This window comes from Schistocerca gregaria, chromosome 5 (assembly GCF_023897955.1).
Source record: "Schistocerca gregaria isolate iqSchGreg1 chromosome 5, iqSchGreg1.2, whole genome shotgun sequence".
Classification (NCBI taxonomy): Eukaryota; Metazoa; Arthropoda; class Insecta; order Orthoptera; family Acrididae; genus Schistocerca; species Schistocerca gregaria.
This window is the reverse complement of record NC_064924.1, coordinates 275228528-275249070: the sequence shown is the minus strand read 5'-3', so window position 1 is coordinate 275249070 and position 20543 is coordinate 275228528. Positions and strand designations below refer to the sequence as shown.

Below are 20543 nucleotides of genomic sequence, written 5' to 3'. Positions count from 1 at the left end.
CTGGCAGCACTGGCACAGTGACAAAAGACAAATGCAAGTCCAAACAGAGCACAAAACTAGACAATATGAGTATACATTCTACAAAATGCACAGCAAAGAGGAAAAAGTACAAAAGCACGCGACTTTGTGACTTCCACAAACACCGAGAAGTACATCGATTAAAAAGAATAAGAATAAAAGACTTTGCACAAAGGGCCAAAAACCGAAATGATGGGTTTTCAAAACAATAGTCTTAGGTTTGATGAACATTAACTAAGACTCGGGAGAAATAATGATACTATCAGGATGCAGGAGGAAAAGCTGAAAATCGGGAGGCTCTCACCTAAATCAGGACAGTAGGCAGGTCTGCACTATGAAGGGGAAAATAGTGGTTGTCAATACATGGATATGTCCGGTTTCAGAATGCAGGTGTGATGAACAAGGGATTAATGAAATGAACCCCCTCGTCTAAAATGGAAGCAATAACAACACGAACATCAGGAAAGCATGGGGTGAGGTGTACCTTTCCAGTCCTCCCTCTTCCCTGAAAAACCAGTATCATGTTTTCATAATGAGCATAAACACTTGACATTAGAAAAGGATAGGTTACATAAAGTTGTGAGAGAGTACGTCAAAAATGCCAAAGTCTGTTGGTCACCTTTGAGCACCACTCTGTTGGCGAGGTTTCCCATCTCGCCTGATGTTTTGGTTCTCCTCGCTTACCTTTCAAAGCATTGTTCGAATACCTTTTTAATGGCCTAATGCAGAACCAAAACAGCAGAGTGAAAAATAATGCAGTCATTGAAATTAAAATCACATTAAGGTCAGTGAGATGGTGTGTATGAGCCTACGCATCATGTAACAGTTGTAGCACTTCACTTACTGAGGACTGATGAAAAAGACAAATGTCCCGGGTCTTCTTGGCCACCGCGAATACCTTGGAATGCTTAGCTCCTTCCACATGGCTGATTATGGCCATCTTCCCTATGCTGCAGAGAGCAAAAGACTTTCTGCTTACTGTGCAATATGCCTGGAATTCTGATGTATTGTGGGCCTTGATGCCCTCAGACCTTGAGTCACTAAGCCATTCAGCATTGAATTTCACCTTGCTTGGTTTCACCATGATACACTATTAGAACACTATGAGCGTTGCCAAATGACTAAGGATGAAAAGTTGTTAGCTGAAATCGCTCCAGTAACAATCAAAAGCTGGTGCACCTTCAAAGGTGATATGCCACACAATAACAGATTTTCCTGAGAAGCCACGGAAATTTTCAGCAGATTCTTTGATACCTGCATCTCCCGCCTGTGTGTTGAAGGAGGCTAAACCTTGAGACTGTGAGAATAAAATATTCACAAAACCCTCTTGCCTTAGAAACAGTCCAAGATATCACAATGTGATTTTGGCAGATGACAGCACAGAATTTTCTTATCTACTGCGTTATGATTTAATTTTTTTAAGTCTTCGATAGCTGCTGAAATGAAAATTAGTGTGGCTTCGTAAAAAGATAAGTTAAGAAATTAAATGTTTGATTTTATTCCGAAAATGTGATTTTTCATAAAAATTTTACTTAAATTGACCATATTTCCTCATTTAATAAACAACTGTTTCCGGATTCTGTCATAACTGCAATTGCATTAGGATGTTAGTGAGGTGACAATGTGCGAACACTGCTTTTTATGCCAAAGGAAATGAATTTTAACAAGGAAATAGCAGAAATGTAGCTGTTACTTGAAATTCGCCACTTTTGAGTGAGTGGTTTTCACGTGACAGCAAATTTGAGTTGTTACAAATATAATGAAAGGGCTGGACCAATGAAGCTATCGAAAAAAATACAACTGTAGTGTGAAACATCTGGATTGTGAAAACTGACACATGAATGCTACACCAAAAATGTAAAAAATAGGACATACAAAGAGATGGTTGAAAAATTTCTAAACAGTATTGCAACTGTGGATCACAGTGCTGTTATAGAAACTAAGCTACAAAATTTGAGATGAAAAAATTCTTCATTTGTGTGATCATATTGTCCATGGCTGCTTCATAATAACTGAAGGAATTTTTAATCTATCTCTGAAGCTATGGTACGAGAAACAATAGTGCCAAATGAGGGAAATATTAAAAAAAACTTGCACACAGATGGCATTTTCTGACGCGAGCAAAAATCTTAAGTACTAATATCAACGTCTACTGTAATGGACTGTTTTTAGGTGGAAAAAGCAAACCAAATGGAGTTCCATTAGGACCACTGGCAGTATTTTATTTCAATGAAACGTAACATATTTGGTGACAAAAATACATGTTTCCCTGGAGTCTCAAGCACATTTAAAATACCTTCACTGATTTGAGAAATAACCTCATAAAAAAGTAGGTCTCTTGAAGAAGTGTATAAGGTGGGGAAGAATTGTGTAAACCAACACCATAGGTGGTACTACGTTTGTTATTGTCAGTTATTACCCACTGTTTTATGTCTATTATTTTACAGGTACTGTGAGATTTTTCTTTCAAGAAATATATGAGTACATAGCTTGCAACCAGTAAGTGACTGCCACAATTTTCTTCTTCTTATCGTCCTCACTTTCTAATGCATAAACTACTTTCATAGGTTCAAAATATACAAGAATAAATGAAACATCCATAAAATGCCACACTGTACAATGAAATTGTATTGAGATAGTCGCAATTCCTGAAATCCATCGCCTGCGGCCTCTGGCCTGCCCAGGGGCAACACAGTCCTGGGTCCGTGGATAAACCACGAAAATCTGCCGCATTACACCACACACAAACAGATCCAGCCTGCAGGCTGATCGGAGAGACAAGATCTGAAGGGCAGGGCCTGCACGTTTATGGGAAACAGTGGCCTTCAGATTGACAGGCCTGATCCATTAGATACACCCAGAGAAATGGCCTGCAGTTTTGGCCCATTGTAGAAATCCATTTTTGTGTGGTGTCACAGACATCACGTTGATAAAATGAGTAGAGAGATAGTATGATTGTGGTTCGATGAACCCTCTGCCAAGCACTTAAATGTGAATTGCAGAGTAGTCATGTAGATGTAGATGATGATGATCAACTGATGCAACAGATAACTGGTGTGAATGCTCTGAGAATCAATAATAACGAGAATAGGTAGCAACTCACTAAAGATGACTGCTGAGCCACAGAGAGGTAAGCAGAAAAGACAATACATTCTCACAACTAAATTTTCAGCCACAGCCTTTGTCTTAAAATGTGCGCACACACACATTCAAAAAATCACTTAGACACAACTCATGCAAACATCACCATCACCTCTGACCTCTGCATCTACAGTCTCAGAGAATCAGGTCCAAACAAACCACCCCCCATGTCTCCCTGCCTCTCGTTGGCAGCTGCTAGGCTAGTGGCAAGAAGTGGCGGCAGCACTGACTGCAAGCTGAGCCGAGTGGCAGGAAGGGGAGAATCAGTAAGAATGAGGGAATAGGGAAGTGGTGCATGTACTACGCTGTGACATCTCAGTAAACAAAGCATTTCATCTACTGAGGTAAAAAATGAGATTTTTCCTGTGTTTTTTCCAATTTCCCTGAATTCCTTGACACGTTTGAAATTCCCCGATTTCCAGAACTTGTAGCAATGCTGGATTTTTCCAGGAACACTATAAATTAAAAAAAGATACAGCTAAGGACTATATAATACCTATATATTTTTGTTCAAAACTTAATTTTTACATATTTCCTTACACTGCATTTCTAACTTTGTAAAATCTCTCTGCAGCATTACCTCCTTGAAACTTCTTCGTGTATTAAAACTCTGAATCACACTCAAATCTGGAGCAGTGCATTTCATGGGCAATGCTCTTACCAACTCTGTTATCCAGGCTTTAATTTGGCAATACCTGTTTCCTATGTTCTCTTTATTTCTGTGCTGCATATACCCAGACAACTTACTTGCATTTGCTTCCTCGAAATCTTCTTCTTCTAATTTCCTTGTTCAATAGCACATATTACTATCATTACAGAAAATTTATTAGTGTATCAGGTGCTAAATTATCAACTGCAAAAGTTTTAAAACTTGTTCTGCACTTTTCTTTTATTTCCTCAATTTACCACAATAAGTCTCATTTTATGAAACTGTTCACAATTAAAATGAAGCTACATACATCAATATCCAAGTTCCAGGACACAAAACAAATAAATCTTGGAATACTGAAACAGTAAATGTGATTAGAAGTTTGTGAGCTACAGTAGTAATGCTAGCAATTACTAAACGGCTACATTTTTTGTCTTTATTAATTATAATATGACAGAGCGCATGCAAGTTATTCAGAAAATTATTATCCATTTTAGTCTTTTGACACAAAAAATTTCACTAATAGCATCTACAAATAACTCATCACAAAGTTCCTGTCTATTGTCAACATTACAATTGGAGAATGGATGTACTAAGTGATACCTATGAATTTAATTAGATATTGTTACGATGATGTAAATACAATAAGGTACACAGAATGTTAAGATTTCACAATATATTAAAATTGTACTTTGCCATGCTACATAAAATTTGAGTAATGTGGTGCATCCAATGTTTCTGTAGATTTGGGACCCCTACTTTTCCTCCTGTATATTAATGACTTGAGCCTGAATGTTGATACACACAAAACAATGATATTTGCTGATTACACAACTGTACTCCTCAAAGGAGAGAATACAGAGGCTGTGCAAAAAGCTGTGAACTTGGCCACTGAACAAATCAGCAACTGGGCTAAAATCAACAGATTAACTATCAACACCAAAAAGACAGCTTCCACGAACTTTCACAAAATGCAAATTCCTCTCAGCCATTTGTCACTGTAAATAATCAGACTATAGATACAACACTGTTTTCAAATTCCTGGGTCTGTGGGTTCAAGATAACCTGAAATGGAATACACATACAGGAAACATAAATGCCAGGATTTGTACTGACTGTTATGCATTGAGTGTATTGAAAACATGTACTAGCCTGAAAACATTAACCAGTGCATACTACACTTACATACAAGCCCACCTAAAATATGGTGTAATATTCTGGAGAAATGCTCCAACTGCTCTGAGCACATTCAAAATCCAGAAGAGAGCAATGAGGATTATTACTGGGAACAAACACAGAGACTCCTGCAAACCCATCTTCAGAAAGTTGGAAATCCTTACACTGCCTTGCCTCTACATTCTTGAGACTCTAAAATTTTTCAGAAACCACATAGAGCCAACTGACCCCAGAGTCATAAAAAATAATAAAATACATGAACACAAGACCAGGAAAACTGCAAACCTGCATCTTATACATACAAGCTTTCCACATGGGCTTCCAACTTTTCAACAATCTTCCCACTAGTATTAAGTCCATCGAAGACAACATAAAATTTAGCAAAGCCGTGAAGTCATATTTGTTGTGGCACTGTTTTTACTCTGTAAATGAATACTTAGAACAGTAATCTTGCTGTTTGTGTTAAATTGAAAACAATTGAGCAATATAATACATTAGAATACTATAGGCCTATGTTAATATATGTTAACAATGTTAAATGATATTTTCCAACATCTGCAACACACTGTGTACCATCAGATCACACGGAATAGATAAATAAATAAAGAAGTGACAGAACTGGTTGCAGAATTGCTCAGCAACATTAGTAAATGAGATCTGATGAACACTGTGTGCAGTTAAAAATCTTTGCTCCCTCTATCAGGACTTTTAATATCCATACATATTTTTTTTAAAAAAAATAAAAAAAAATAAAAAATGTGTGTGTGTGTGTGGGGGGGGGGGGGGGGGGGGCGCGCACACGCGATTGGTTGGTTGGTTGGTTGAATTGGAGGAGGGGGTCAAAACAGTGAGGTCATCGGTCCCATCGGATTAGGGAAAGAAGTTGGCCGTGTCTCTTCAAAGCAACCATCCCTGCATAAATCAGGACGGCCGGACGTGGGTTTGAACTGTCATCCTCCCAAATACGAGTGCAGCTTGCTAATCAATGCACCATCTTAGGTTTGGGAAGGGTATGTTAGCAAAGTTTATAGGTATCAGTGTAGTGGGTGGTGGTGGTGGTGGTGGTGGGATCACTCATGGAAAAATTCCTGTAGTAGTTTATGTTAGAGCTACACCTTTTTTAGATTGAAGTCAGCTGATAAGTATACCTGCTTAAAGGAAGTCCCTCTAAGGGCTTACCTTCACAGGATATAACATTTCCAAGTACAGAAGGAATTAGCATATTTCATCACAATATAAGAGGTATTAGAGATAAAGTTAGTGAACTGCATATAGATGTTGACTCTAAAATTATTGGTATATCAGAGCACCACTTAAATAATTTGACAATTTATAGGCTACCTTTATCAGGATACAGATTATCTGGCTGTTTTTCAAGGAGTTCCTTGCAGGGTGTGGGAGTGGTTATGTACCTAAAAACAGTATTTCATTTGAGTCCACAGACGTATCACAGCACTGCACTTAACAGATATTTGAATGTTGTGCAGGGGCAGCTGAATTTAGTGAAATTAAACTTCTAATTGTTGTTGTTTATAGCATTTCTGCTCAATCGAGAGAGGATTCTTGATTCATTTTGTAGGAAGTACCAGAAGTTAGTTATTGTGGTGACTTCAATATACATTTTGCATATGATGGTGCAAGAAAAAGGATGTTGGTAGATCTCATAAACTCATATGATCTGATGTAGACTGTGTTTCTTCCAACTAGGGTGCAGGGGAACAGTAGTACAGCCACAGACAACATTTTTATTCATTCTTCTTTACTAGATGGGCATTCTGTTAGTAAAAGGGTGAATGGCCTTTCAGGCCATGATGCACAAATTTTAACACTAAAGGCTTCAGCACGCAAACAAATGTCAAATTTAATTACAAACTATGTAGGAAAGTTCATCCAACAACAACAGAGAGTGTTTTAAACTTTGTCAAGGAACAAGAGTGGCAGGATGTTTATAGTGCTGATAACATAGACGACAAATATAATGCTTTCCTTAACACATCTCATACTCTTTGAGAGTTGCTTTCCATTAGAATGTTCTAAATGGGATATTAGCAGTAATAGGCAGCCTGAGTGGCTGACTAGTGGGATAAGGGTATCTATTAGAACAAAGCAGGAATTATATCAAAATGTTGGAAGTAGTCACAATCAAGCTACAGTAGCCCATTACAAACAGTACTGTAAAGTGCTTAAAAATGTTATTAGGAAAGTGAAAAGTGAAGAGTATGTGGTATCCAAATAGAACAGTTAATTCAGAGGATAAAATTAAAACCAAATGGTCAGTTGTGAAGGAAGTGTCTGGTCAGCAGGACAAGGTCGATGATATAAAGTCAGTTCGCAGTAAAATATTTCTGTTAATGATAAATCAGATATATGTACAGTATTTAACAATCATTTTCTGAGCATTGCTGGTGAATTAAATAAAAATTTAGTTTCTAAAGGGAATCACATAACTTTATTGGCAAATGCCTTTCCGAGATTGATGTCTGAAATACTCCTCTGTGAGACAGACAAGAAGGAGATTAAGTCAATAATTAAATCACTGAAGTCTAAGGACTCTCATAGTTATGATGGAGTGCCTAGCAGAACATTAAAGTACTGTTCTGCACATGTTAGCCCTGTATTTAGCCACATTTGTAATTTTTTCTTTAGGAACGGTCAGTTTCCTGAAGGATTAAAGTACTCAGTAGTGAAGCCACTTTATAAAAAGGAAGAAAGGGATAATGTAAATAATTTTAAACCTATTTTATTCCGTCTGTGTTTGTTTAAGTTATTGAAAAGGCTCTGTATGCAAAGATAATCGATCATTTTATATTACACAATTTGCTGTCAAATGTACAGTTTGGCTCTAAAAGTCGTTTAACAACTAAAAACGCTATATTCTCTCTTCTGATGATGTAAATAAAATAGAAAGAAACTTCCACATGGGAAAAATATATTAAAAACAAAGATTCCAAGACTTACCAAGCGGGAAAGCGCCGGCAGACAGGCACATGAACAAAACACACAAACACACACACAGAATTGCTAGCTTTCGCAACCGATGGTTGCTTCTTCAGGAAGGAGAGGGAAAGACGAAAGGATGTGGGTTTTAAGGGGGAGGGTAAGGAGTCATTCCAATCCCGGGAGCGGAAAGACTTCCCTAAGGGGAAAAAAAGGACAGATGTACACTCGCACACACACACACACACACACACACACACACACACACACACACACACACACACACACACATCCATCTATGGGCGAGTGTACACCTGTCCTTTTTTTCCCCCTAAGGGAAGTCTTTCCGCTCCCGGGATTGGAATGACTCCTTATCCTCTCCCTTAAAACCCACATCCTTTCGTCTTTCCCTCTCCTTCCTGAAGAAGCAACCATCGGTTGCGAAAGCTAGTAATTCTGTGTGTGTGTTTGTGTGTTTTGTTCATTGTGCCTGTCTGCCGGCACTTTCCCGCTTGGTAAGTCTTGGAATCTTTGTTTTTATATGAGCTGAAAATGTCATGATTTGGTAAGAAAGAAAGTCAAAAGCATACAAGCAACAATGGCAGGTCCAAGGAAACAACAAATGTAAAAGTAAGTTGCCAATGAGGGTGAAAAACAAGGATTGACAATAAGTAACAGAGACTTGTTTCAGTAGCCTAAATAACTAACTGTTTGGATACAAAAGAAAGAAAAGGCACTGTTACACCCCCCTTTGTTCTGACCACTGATGATGGGTGTTACTCATTAAATCAAAGACATACAATGACAAATGTTTTGCGGTAGTTGCATTTACTAGACATGAATGAATTGTGTGTTTGCATAACTATGGACACTAAGCATACAAAAGAGGTATTGACTCTAGCTTTTACTGCTTCAATCACTGCTGTGGATTTATGTTTGCACACAAGTAAATCTTTTTAATTTAGCAAAATCTCCCTGAGAATGCTGAAATTACATTTACTTTGCTTGTCCAGTTGATTAAAGTAGCAAGTTTAACTGTGCAATAAGATCAACTTGAAGGTGGCGTATAGGAAATACTAAGTAGTGCCACTTTCAGGTATATGGATGTGCATGCATTAAACGCAACTTCCATCATTTTAAAGGAATGGATGTTTTCAAATGAAGTCTACTGCTGTATCTGCAGCACTTACCCTGCCAACAAAACATAAACTCCTGTCCAGTCTACAGCCATTGCACTCGCCTGAAACAATAATCAACAGAGAGATAAAGCAAAATATATAAAAGTCCAACATTTTTAAATAGACAAGAGAAAAAAAGGAATGCCTATATAATAATTGCTGATATTGTAGCTACAAGCTGACTTTCTGTATACTGTCTGTAGTAACAGAAGCAACAGAAATTCAGTTGTCCTTATGAACGCATGCTTAATGCAACCTCAAGTTTGGCACACAATGCACTTTATGAAACACACTAGTATACGGTCACTAGAACGATTCCATATAATAAAATCATGCTCTACAGTTAGTCAATTTATTTGTTATTTCTCCGTGTGCTCCACAACTGTTTCTTTAATTAACATAAAAGCACTCTGTAGAGTTTAATTTAGTCCATTACCAGTTTAAGCTCTTCAATTAAGTCATATTCAAGTGGTTCTGAAAACTGTGCTAAATATTTATATGTGTATTTAACACATATGAACATCAATCCAATATACATGGTAGTTTTCAGAACCTCTTGAAAAATGCCTTAATGGAAAAGTCAGATCTGGTAGTGGCCTAAATAAAGCTCTACAGAGCAACTAGAGTGGTTTTACAATTTATTTGTATTGCATTTACTTATTGTAATGGTTCATTTCCATGTCTCTTATGCCAGTGTGAGGAACATGTCAAAGTAGAAATGTTTCAACTAGATAGAAAATATAACAGAGTACTGACATAATATTTCACATATTTCAAGGACTGTTTTTTATTTTCCATTCTTTTTAAAATCCTAGAGTAAAGTACTTTGTCCGTATCTTTTCAAAAATTACTGGTCTTACCAATTAAACACATCTTTACATTTTTAAGAGCACATAACTATCTTGTAAACATTCAAAATTACATGGTATTAAGTTTAACACTTTTTATATCAGTGTATTTTACACCTTTCTGGGGAATAACTGAAGCATAATGCAAATCAGATTTTGTTCCTGTATTGTAATCATGGGTAATTTCATTATTTTCATAGTGCATACATCCCCAATAGTTGAATTGTTCAAATGTTAAGATGGATAAATGTATTGGGAAATTGTACTGAAGTGTACAACAGGAAGTTGTTGGATGACTTTTTCCTTGAGATAGAAAATTTTCTTTTACTTTGATAAATTACCCCAAATACAATACTATAATGCATAATATAGTGCAAGTAACCAAAGCAAGTAGAGGAAATTAAGTTTCCAGGTGGGTAAGAATTCGGAACAGCAGAGCAGTAAACACTTTTAACCACTGACCTATGTGTACTACATACATATCTTGTGGGATTCTGTGTTTAGCATAGAAATTGTTGGAGCAAGACTTCTTCAGATTTACTGACAGGAAGTTTACTTTGAACCACATAAGATATTCAAACACCCACTAGATCAGTGGAAGATTTGTTGCATATTATAATACTAGTGTAATCAGTCAAAGCCAGACATCATCATAAATATATCTCAAAATATCTTATCAGCTTCAAAATAAATTTGCTGTCATTAAATCTGAACAAATCTTACCTCATGAACTTTTATGTTGAACACAGAATGCATCTACTGCTCTGAATTTGCCATGCAACCCCCCCGCCCCCCCCCCCCCCACACACACACAAAGAGAGAGAGAGATGCATTTCTCGGTAGATCCACGGAGGGCTAGACAGAAGATTACAGAAGCATCCGATTCCACCCATCCAGGACATCATCAATATGGCAGAAATGGCCATTTTCAGCACCTCCAATTTGGTGCCTATGACATCACAACATACACATGGCACCAAACACGAAAATACGTATAAATAAGACAATAATCTCTCCCTCCAAAAATACAATCAAATTAACAAAACAACAACACGACCCAAATCACAGAAAATGATGACAAAAACGAAAACAAAATTACAATATTCCGCTACACCAACAAAATCCACAGGAATCAGACACTTCCCTTTACCTATATAGTTCAACCGCAACTGTCGATATCACAAAAACAACACCGATCAACTACAAAAATTGGAATTGGACATTTCCACAACTGTCGATACCACAAAAGCAACACCCGTGACTACATAAATTGGAATTGAACGCTTCCCTTGGCCTATGTACGTCAACCATAGCTGACGATACCAAAACACCAACACCTACAGCTACGAAAAATAAAACCAAAACCACAACACCTCAAAAAACCAAAAATGACATATCCCTACAGATATTAAAACACAACCAATACACCAATAATACATTAAACATCACAACTCGATAAGACTGGACTAAAAAAAGAAAATTACTTACCACCAACAAATTCTACTGCTGCAAATGAGGTCAGCCACCACACACACACACACACACACACACACACACACACACACACACACACACACACCACCACCACCACCAGAGGACACCATCAACCACAAAAAACATTTACAAACAACCAACTCATAAACTCCACACTGTAATGATGTCACATACCACAGCACCCTTACATCATGGGTCAAAGCAGATCAGTGTCCAATTCCCCAGTCAGGCCCTACCTCTCAAACCACTTAAATGTTCTCATATGAGACAACTGCCTGCTTCCTGTCTTTTTTAGACAGTTCCCAACTGCTCCTCTGCCACCACAGTGACATGCTTTGTCCACTTCTAAGTTGTGAGCCTCACAAACATCAACTTTGGAATGGCCATAAAACATACTGGCACCATCTTTTTGTTAAAGGTTTCTAGCACATCATTCATGAGTGAGAATAAAGCTTCAGGTGTGGAGGTATCTTTCTTAACACTTGACTATCTTCTGTTGGTAATGTCAAAGTTGTCAAGATTGTTCACAATTCTTGCACATGAACCATCCTCAATGGCTTGACATTCTAGCCCAAAGAAGTATTAAATATGTGATAGTGCTCTTAATTACTCTGAACAAAATTTAGGAAGTCTATTAGAAAAATTATTTACACTTGCTGGTGGCCGTTTGCTTCTTAATGTTTTTTTTTTTTCTTTGTGTCACTTCCTACTATATGGGTTGTGTCTACATGTTTACAGACATCAGTTTCAAACATAAAAAAGCTCAGCAATCTAAACGATTTGCCATCATCTTCGCCAGAAGATGATGGGTACGAAACTCACTGAAACGTTGTGACAGGACAACAGCACCACTTGGCTGATAACCTGAAAAGAATTCATCAGTGGAATACGTCGAGAAAGACTGCAATCGCATACATCATCAGCAATGTCATGACCATTTATGTTACCTACAAAATTCACAGTTTTTGTTATATTTGTTTGTATTATTTACGTTCAAACAGTGTAAACTACTTTGTGGAACACCCCGCATGTATACACACAATATTCTGGTCATGACATCATCAGATCACTGTCCAAGAGTGCTGAGTCATGCTGGCATCTGTTACGGAGTTTGTAGTGTGAAAGAACTGCTGTTGCATGTACAGAGGCGATAGAAATTCAAAAGTACAAAACCATTTTTAACAGAAAAGAATAAGGATTGTAATTGTCACTGCTTGACAACTTGAACATTTTGTACCTTCATGCCACACACATTTCTTAGCAACTAACCTCTATCCTGTTTCATATAATCCTCTAGAAACAAGCAATGGATAACACAAATGACAATAGAAAAACAATACCAAAAGAAAAACTAACAAATTAACAGGACTTCCATAGGGATAAGAAGTTTTGGTTTGAGGAGAAAAAAATAAAATAATTAAAGGCTAAATATACCCTCAAAACAAATCAAATTAAAAAAACTGAAAACTGTATATCCACTCACAAGAAAACAAAAAATAGCTATAAAAATAAAATATTAATAAAAACAATTCGCAAAAACCAACATAGGATGTCAAATGTATCATTTCCATTTGACCTCTACAGGTGTAGTATAAAACGAGATCAAATGCCTCCACCACTGCCTCTGTTGCAAGTAATATATGTCTGTTTCCAACCAATAGCGCAATTCATAGCATCAATACCATGAATAAAAACAATCTACTTAAAGGCGTAAATTCACTTATCTTGGTCCAGAAAGGATTCCAATATCAGGACTACATATTTTCAATAATTTGCAGCAACCACAAAAAAAACTTGATTCGAGATAAAGCACAGTTCAAACAGAGTTTAAAAGACTTCTTGATATGCAACTCCTACTCTGTAGATGACTATCTTAGCAGGGACTGTTAGACCAGCTTAAGTTAACATGTCCTTAGATTTCAGTTTTGACAGCACCTGGCCACAGCAGTCAAGATTATGTATGATAAATTTATTAAAAGTGCATAACTGTGTTTCATTATTCTGACAGAGTATTAATTCTGTAAATATTAGCAGGTCCAGTTTACTACATAATGTATTCTCCTATTTTCTCCTGCCAAATGATCAGAGTAGTGAGAATTATATTTAGAAGTTTTATGTTTTTTTATGTTATACTTTCTGACTTGTTCTAAACTCGTGAAAAACATTTCATTTTTGGGTATATGGCACAAAAACTGAATCTAATCTACATATTGCTCCAGTAAACAATGGCTCACCAGGTACGATAGAATTGGGAAACTGCAAGATTGGGAACTTGCAAGACAAGCCATTAGTCCTAGGAGCAGGCTCTAAAATACAAATAACTGTAAACAAATTACTTTCCACACAATTATTGATAAAACCAGCACACACAACAAAGCTAATACAACCAACCCCAAAAACAAACTAACATCTGGCACACACAACAAATATAGGACATACAAACAAAACACATGAATGACATCCATAACTGAAATCTACAAACAAAAACTTCATAGATGCCGTTTACATAACTTATATTGTTACACTTCAAAGACTATACCAATGGACTGTGTTGTTCATGAGATCTAAGGAAATGTAAACAAAAGTCATCCTAGCCTATAGTGACAATTCTAAATATTAAGGAAACTTATGAACAGTGTGTGTTCTTTGTGCCAGGAGAATTAAATGCTGACACTGATGTCAGGGTGGCACCAAAAGATCTTAACTTGAGTGCCACTCTTGACACTACTGAGAGATTAAAATGAACCAATTGAGAAACGTGCAAAAGGTGAACACTGAACAACATGAAAAATGGATAAGGACTATATATTCAGGGATGGAACTTCTCAAAGGAAACAGCTCAGAGGATGACTAGGAACAGCTGTGAATTAGGTGAACAATAGTCAGGGTGAGATTTCTTAAAGAAGACAGCTTAAAGCAAACACAGCCATTATAAATCACAAGACTCACTACAGGAACAATAACAGGTTATCATCTGTGAATCAAAATCTGTGAGTATGGGTTGTGAGGCATAGAACCTTTTCCTACAAAAAGCAAACGTTCCGGGATGGTACACAGTTTTAATCTGCCAGGATGTTTTAAATCATCAAACACTCAGCTACAGAGTGAAAATTCATTCTGGAGGTATGAATTAGCTAAATTTCTTAAATGGTGGAGTACACATACTCAATGTGTGTCATAGCCCCTTCTGAGATGCCAGAAAACAAATGACACTGAACAAAGGATATCCCTTTGAAAAGTGATGCAGTCAAGTAACTGCGACAACAATACACTACGACTGTCCCATGTATGTCACCACTGATCCACCGCTAGGATGAGAAAGATAAGTCTCCTCACCATCTTGTTGCCTACATCAAAGGCAAAATTTGATTGGGGTGACAAACTGATCGTTAGGGTATACCAACAAATAGCCCATACTACAAGGTGACAATTCTTTGTTGAATTCATAGTTGCATGCGCAGGACTGAAAATATTATATTTATTAATGTTAACACTAATCATGTATTATAAACTGACTTGGTCCAAATCATTTCAAAATAAGAATTCAAATGACCTACAGAACATGTAACTAACTCACTAACAATTCTAGAATTTGAGCAAATGACAACTATTTGGTGTGGATGTTTTTCAACATCAAATGACATATCTATGTCCAGCTGCTGTGGTGGCAGGAAAAGCAAATTCCTGGTTGAAGAACAAAAGCACACTCTCCTGTAAGTTGTCGTCCAGGGAATAATTATTCTGTCTTCCACTACTCCTGTAGCTACCTAGGAAGCCGTAGCAAGTGTTGTGTTAAGTGATCCCATAACTGGCTACTCTAGCATCGTCTGGAGTCCTACTGGAGATGCAACAACTGAAAGGGCTCCATTGACGCACAAAAATGGCAAATGTGTTGTTTTTTGGTGACTGGGAAGAGATCGGATAACTGGTGCCTTCGATACCACTTCCGGTAAAATTTATGAACTACAACCCACTTGGATTATTTACAACGTATGTACACAACAAACATCAAAATACTTGGAGATTTGTTTGTCATCTAATACACGTTTTCTGAATATATCTTGCAATTTCCTTTTTTTTGCGAAAAGTGCATTAAATATGGTAAAGGATTAAATATGGCACGAACGTACACATTTGTGGACGATACAAGTCAAACTGTGATAATAACCTTCAGTGTATAATTATCTCCATGATCTTACATTTGAGAAATAAAAGCTGGTCACAATAAAAATTAACTTCACGTTGATGTGTTCAAATACAGAAGGTGTAAGGAAGCTGGAAACTCAAGGACGAGGAAGAGGATATATACAATCATCAAAAACCAAATATTGGTAACATCAGATCGCTACCTTGCAGAAATTATTGAAAGCAAAATATGGCGCACATTTACTGAAATATTACCTGCAGGTCTCTGTGCTCCGATACGGTGAATTCGCTACTCCAACGTGCGGCCATTGTCATCTATGGTTAGGAACTATGACCGATTACTTTAATAGTTATGCCTGACAACACCGACTTGTCACCGATATCAAGCGCATGCTGACTAATAATACGCTATATGTTCACTGAAATACTGATGCTGACTGAAACAAATTGGCGCTCCAAGCAAACAGTATTATTTTCATATCGGAAAATAGTGTTTCTGTGCATTTCTACACCCTCTTCAACACACCGCAAAACTCCTTAGACAGCCTTCAGCCACTCTTTGTCAACAAAAACAATTTCGAAACCCAAAGACTTTCGCCTGTACAGAGATAAAAATCATCACTTGCCAAATAACATCCAAAGATAATACTAAAGAGTTTCTCTCGTAAATGTCTGTATATGAATGTTTGTGTTTGTTTATTAAGTGAGCAGTGGAATGAAACACGTAGTTTGTAGAACATGTACTGACGAATGGTGAAGAAAAAGCGCCCGAACACGGTGAATATCTTAGTAACAGGCCGTTTTTTTTATAACCTTTGACATGACGGAAAGATCGCAGCGTACCAACAAATTAATATTATTGTAAAAGACAAGAAAGACGTGACTATTTAAATCACTATAGTGCACCGAAACTTATAATGTCATCGACCAGTCATGACAACAAAATGCAATTTTTCTTGCAACTTTTGGACCATAACAATCGTCTAACAATAGGAAGTGATGATACAACAACTCTTCAACAAAGTATTATGTTTTAGTGTACACTTATGCTATTGTGTGTGTTGTATTACTGGAAGATAAATGTAAAATGGTTGCTATCTGGATTTCTCAGAATTCTACTTTAACATCACTGTGTAATTAACATAATTAGGGACACCATCATAAAACTTTATCATCATCTTACTAAACATCGTCGTTTGTATCGTCCGAAATATTATACATTTTAATTTTTTGTGTTTGTAAGTGCATCTGCACTAATCCATTAGCAGAACAACCATTGTTTCAAAACATTGCTCCTAATGTGGAAGAAACAGAGCTGTAATTATCCATTTTTTTTGTTTGCTCGAGGTATGTTATGACTCTTAACTGATCTCTTCAGGTTACCGTTTCATGTTCTGTTGTTATACTCTTCGCCCCCCCACCCCCCCACCCCCTGGAGTTACAGCTCCCCTAAGAGACAAGTTCATGTTGGGGCCCTTGTGCTATTGTCAAGTTCAATTGCACCAGTAACCAAATAATTCTGCTACAGCCACTGCTCTATTGTTACTAAGATCTTTTTTTAGAGTAAATTGGCACTTTGCATCATGAAGTAATAGATCCGCTGGTTCTACTATGTGAGCAATTTGGTCCCCAGAGAGAAGAAGCCGAGCAAGGTGGCACAGTGGTTAGCACACTGGACTCACATGCTGACGCTGAAAAGACGGGTCTATACTTGGCTCGAGATGATTCAGTTTGGACAAAATTGTCATTCCTCTGGTTCCCAGGGGGGAGAATAGATCTTACCATTCTCGTTGATTTGTCCTTGTCAGTGGGGCCTGAAAAAGAGAGAGAGACACTCTGATGGGGGATTAGTAAAACTTAGTTCTTCAACTGAACTCACATTTGGCAGGATTATGATTTAAATGTGTTGTCAATTCTGATTTATGCTTTCCGTAATTTCCCTAAATCGTTTTAGTCATATGCTGAGATGGTTCCTGAGAAAGGGCACGGTTGACTTCCTCCCCATTCTACCCTAATCAGGTGGGACCAATGACCCCACTGTTTGGCCCCTCCCCCAAATCAGCCTACCCCTGCGAAATACACCCTGTGTCCACTGTAATGTAAATAATTAACATTGCTCAGTAAAGGCAGAGCTCATAGAGCACACTCTTCTGGTGGGGCTACAGCATTTTCCAACCTTCAATCAAAAGACATTATTCCTTGTTCTGATAACAACACAATGTTATGTGATCTATAGGTGTAATTACTTGTGACCTGAGTATCTTAAGCTGATGTGCTATTAATAATATGTATTTGTCCTTTGATCATTTTCTGCAGTTTATGTTACATTAGTCATATTCATAGATTTAAGCGTCAGGAAAACGTTTCTGAAAGTATTTGTGTGGGGTGTAGCCATGTATGGAAGTGAAACATGCACGATAACTAGTTTGGACAAGAAGAAAATAGAAGCTTTCGAAATGTGGTGCTACAGAAGAGTGCTGAACATTAGATGAGTAGATCACATAACTAATGATGAAGTATTGAATAGAATTGGGGAGAGGAGGAGTATGTGGCACAACTTGACAAAAAGAAGGGACCGGTTGGTAGGACATGTTCTGAGGCATCAAGGGATCACAAATTTAGCATTGGAGGGCAGCGTGGAGGGTAAAAATCGTAGAGGGAGACCAAGAGATGATTCAGTAGGATGTAGGTTGCAGTAAGTACTGGGAGATGAAGACGCCTGCACAGGATAGGGTAGCATGGAAAGCTGCATCAAACCAGTCTCAGGACTGAAAACCACAACAACAACAACAACAACAACAGAATACAATTTTTTTTTTTTTTCATTTGTGAAGTGCACAATTTTACTTTTTTGTACATATAAACCAAGTTACCAATATTTGCCGCACTTCGAAATCTCATCAAGACCTAACTGAATATTGACATAGCTTGTTTTAGACATTACTTCACTATAGATATTGCTATTAATACGGTCCGCAAGATCATTAATATGAAATGTGAACAGCAAGGGTCCCAGCACACTTCTCTGGGGCACACCTGAAGTTACTTCTACATCCAATAATGACCCTCCATCTAAGACAGCATGCTGCATCTCTCCATACCAAGAATACTCTGAATCTTCTGGCATAATTTGTTAGCAGTAGGTTTGATCAACATGTGAGTATTAAGGAGGAACTCAAATGCTATCCCTGGAGTGAAGATGATGTTCTTTCATGATGCAGTGTTGGGAAAATTAAGAGAACTGTTGTTTGAAGTTGACTGCAAAATGTTTCTATACCGCTGTCAATGCACATTTCATCCAATATAAAAAAAATTAGGGCTTATACAGTGCCATACGGTTATTTTTATCCTGCTGCATCTGCAAGTGGGGCAGGAAAGGAAATGACTTGTAGTAGCAAGAGGTACCTTCTGCGGGTCAACAGAAGTGTCCGATCCCACGCGCGTGCTTTGACACGTGACATAAGGGTATTGTGGTGTGTGACATCATGACGGTGCGGAGTTTGGTTTGTGAGTGTGATGTGTTTGTAGATGTCGTCGTGTTGTGTTTTGTTGTGCCCTCTGGCGTTTGTGTGGTGTAATGAGCTCAGTTTGCTCTTGTTCATTATCGAGAATTGTTCTCGGCTCTGTTTGTAGTGGAATTCGTTTCAGTGAGTTAATGATTTTGCGTGAAGGTTACTTTAGTGTTGTACGTCATGTGGTAATTTTAGTACAATTAATCGGTTGTTGTTTTTTGTTCGGGAATGGATGTGACAGACAAAATTAACAATGCGCGTCTCAGGAATATGATGGGGAACAGTCCTTTGAAACTGATCAGGTTTAATTGCCGAGGTTGTGAAGTGCTCTATTTGTGGCGAAGAAATGAAGTAGGCTAAAGTTCCGGCATCTCGGACCAGGGACGTTTATATGTGGTGCTGTTGGAAAGACGACATTTGGCGTGGTACCTCGTTCGAGAAGTCTAGGTTGGGCACGGTCAAGATTGTATTGGTGACTTTTGTTATAGATCCCCACACAGTTTTTGCGTGCATGAGGCTGGTGTGAGTGAGAGGAGTGTGCTTGATTGGTTTTCTTTTTGCCATGAAGTTTGGAAAAAAGGAAGTATGGGAGGGGTAAGTCTGTGGTTGGTCTCTGGGTGTGGGGGGCTGTTTTTCTGGGGGGGGGGGGGGGGGGTTCTGAATGTGTTTTTAGGGTTGTGGAAGAGAGGTCTAAGGCAGAATTAGTGGAGTTAATTGAGGAGTACATGGAACTGGGGTCCACGTTAGTTTCAGATGCATTTTCTTCGTATAGGGGGCTGGGTGAGAAGGGATTCCATCATTAAGATGTTAACTATAGCTTAGAGTTCAAAAATTATTAGGCAGGGACTTGCACAAATACAATAGAGGGGATGTGGGGGCTGTTAAGTCAGTTCTTGGGAGGGGGAAGAGGCACTCTTCCAACCTTCAGTCTCATTTAGATGAGTACTGTTGGTGAAAGAGTGTCCCTGAGGGCTATAGTGTTTTTTGGGTTTTTTTAAGGGCCAAAAGTGGTTGGTTAGGGTGGTTTGGGTAGGCGGCTGCGGCTCAGTGTGTGTTGGGTGGTTTATTTCGTGTTAGAGGGTTTGTGAGAGGGGGTGGGGGATGTGTTGGTTTGTGTTTTAGTTGTGGAGGATCTAATCTATATTGTTGAAGTTGTTGTTGAGTTGTAGTGTGTGATTGAGATTTTTTAATGTTGCATTTGGTTTTGGTTTTGGTTGGTTGGGGGGGGGGGGGGTTTGAGGTGTGGGTGGGTCGGGACTTTCTTTTGGTTGAGTATTTTTTGTTGGTTTGTGTGTGTGTGTGTGTGGTGTGTGTGGTGGCTAACCTAATTTGTGGCGGCAGAACTTTTTTATGGTATGTTTTTATTGTTTTGTTTTCAGTGTGTGTTGTGTGTTGGGGTCTAGGGAAGTGTTTTATTGAAATGTGTGGCTGTGAATGTTTGTAT

General features: G+C 38.0%; 2 protein-coding genes across 9 annotated transcripts in view; one reads left to right on the top strand and one right to left on the bottom strand.

Annotated features, from left to right (window-relative positions):
• The window catches only part of LOC126272596 (GATOR complex protein WDR59), a 238149-nt gene extending 221959 nt beyond the window's left edge, over window positions 1-16190 (bottom strand). For 3 of the 6 annotated variants that reach the window (XM_049975533.1, XM_049975534.1, XM_049975535.1), the window contains exons 1-2: window positions 15843-16182; window positions 9112-9161 (exon numbers count right to left, since the gene is read on the bottom strand). In XM_049975533.1, coding sequence (XP_049831490.1) covers window positions 9112-9161; window positions 15843-15902 — 110 coding nt within the window. In that variant the 5' untranslated portion in view covers window positions 15903-16182. Of the gene's footprint in view, window positions 1-9111; window positions 9162-15842 lie in introns of all 6 variants that reach the window. The other 3 variants (XR_007549246.1, XM_049975538.1, XM_049975537.1) reach the window with 2 other exon arrangements.
• Window positions 16191-16234: 44 nt separating this feature from the next.
• The window catches only part of LOC126272595 (INO80 complex subunit C), an 81210-nt gene continuing 76901 nt past the window's right edge, over window positions 16235-20543 (top strand). For 2 of the 3 annotated variants that reach the window (XR_007549245.1, XM_049975531.1), the window contains exon 1: window positions 16235-16364. Coding sequence is in view for 2 of the 3 variants with exons in the window: in XM_049975531.1 (XP_049831488.1) it covers window positions 16338-16364 (27 nt within the window). In the remaining variant the exon portion in view is untranslated. Of the gene's footprint in view, window positions 16611-20543 lie in introns of all 3 variants that reach the window. The other variant, XM_049975532.1, reaches the window with a different exon arrangement.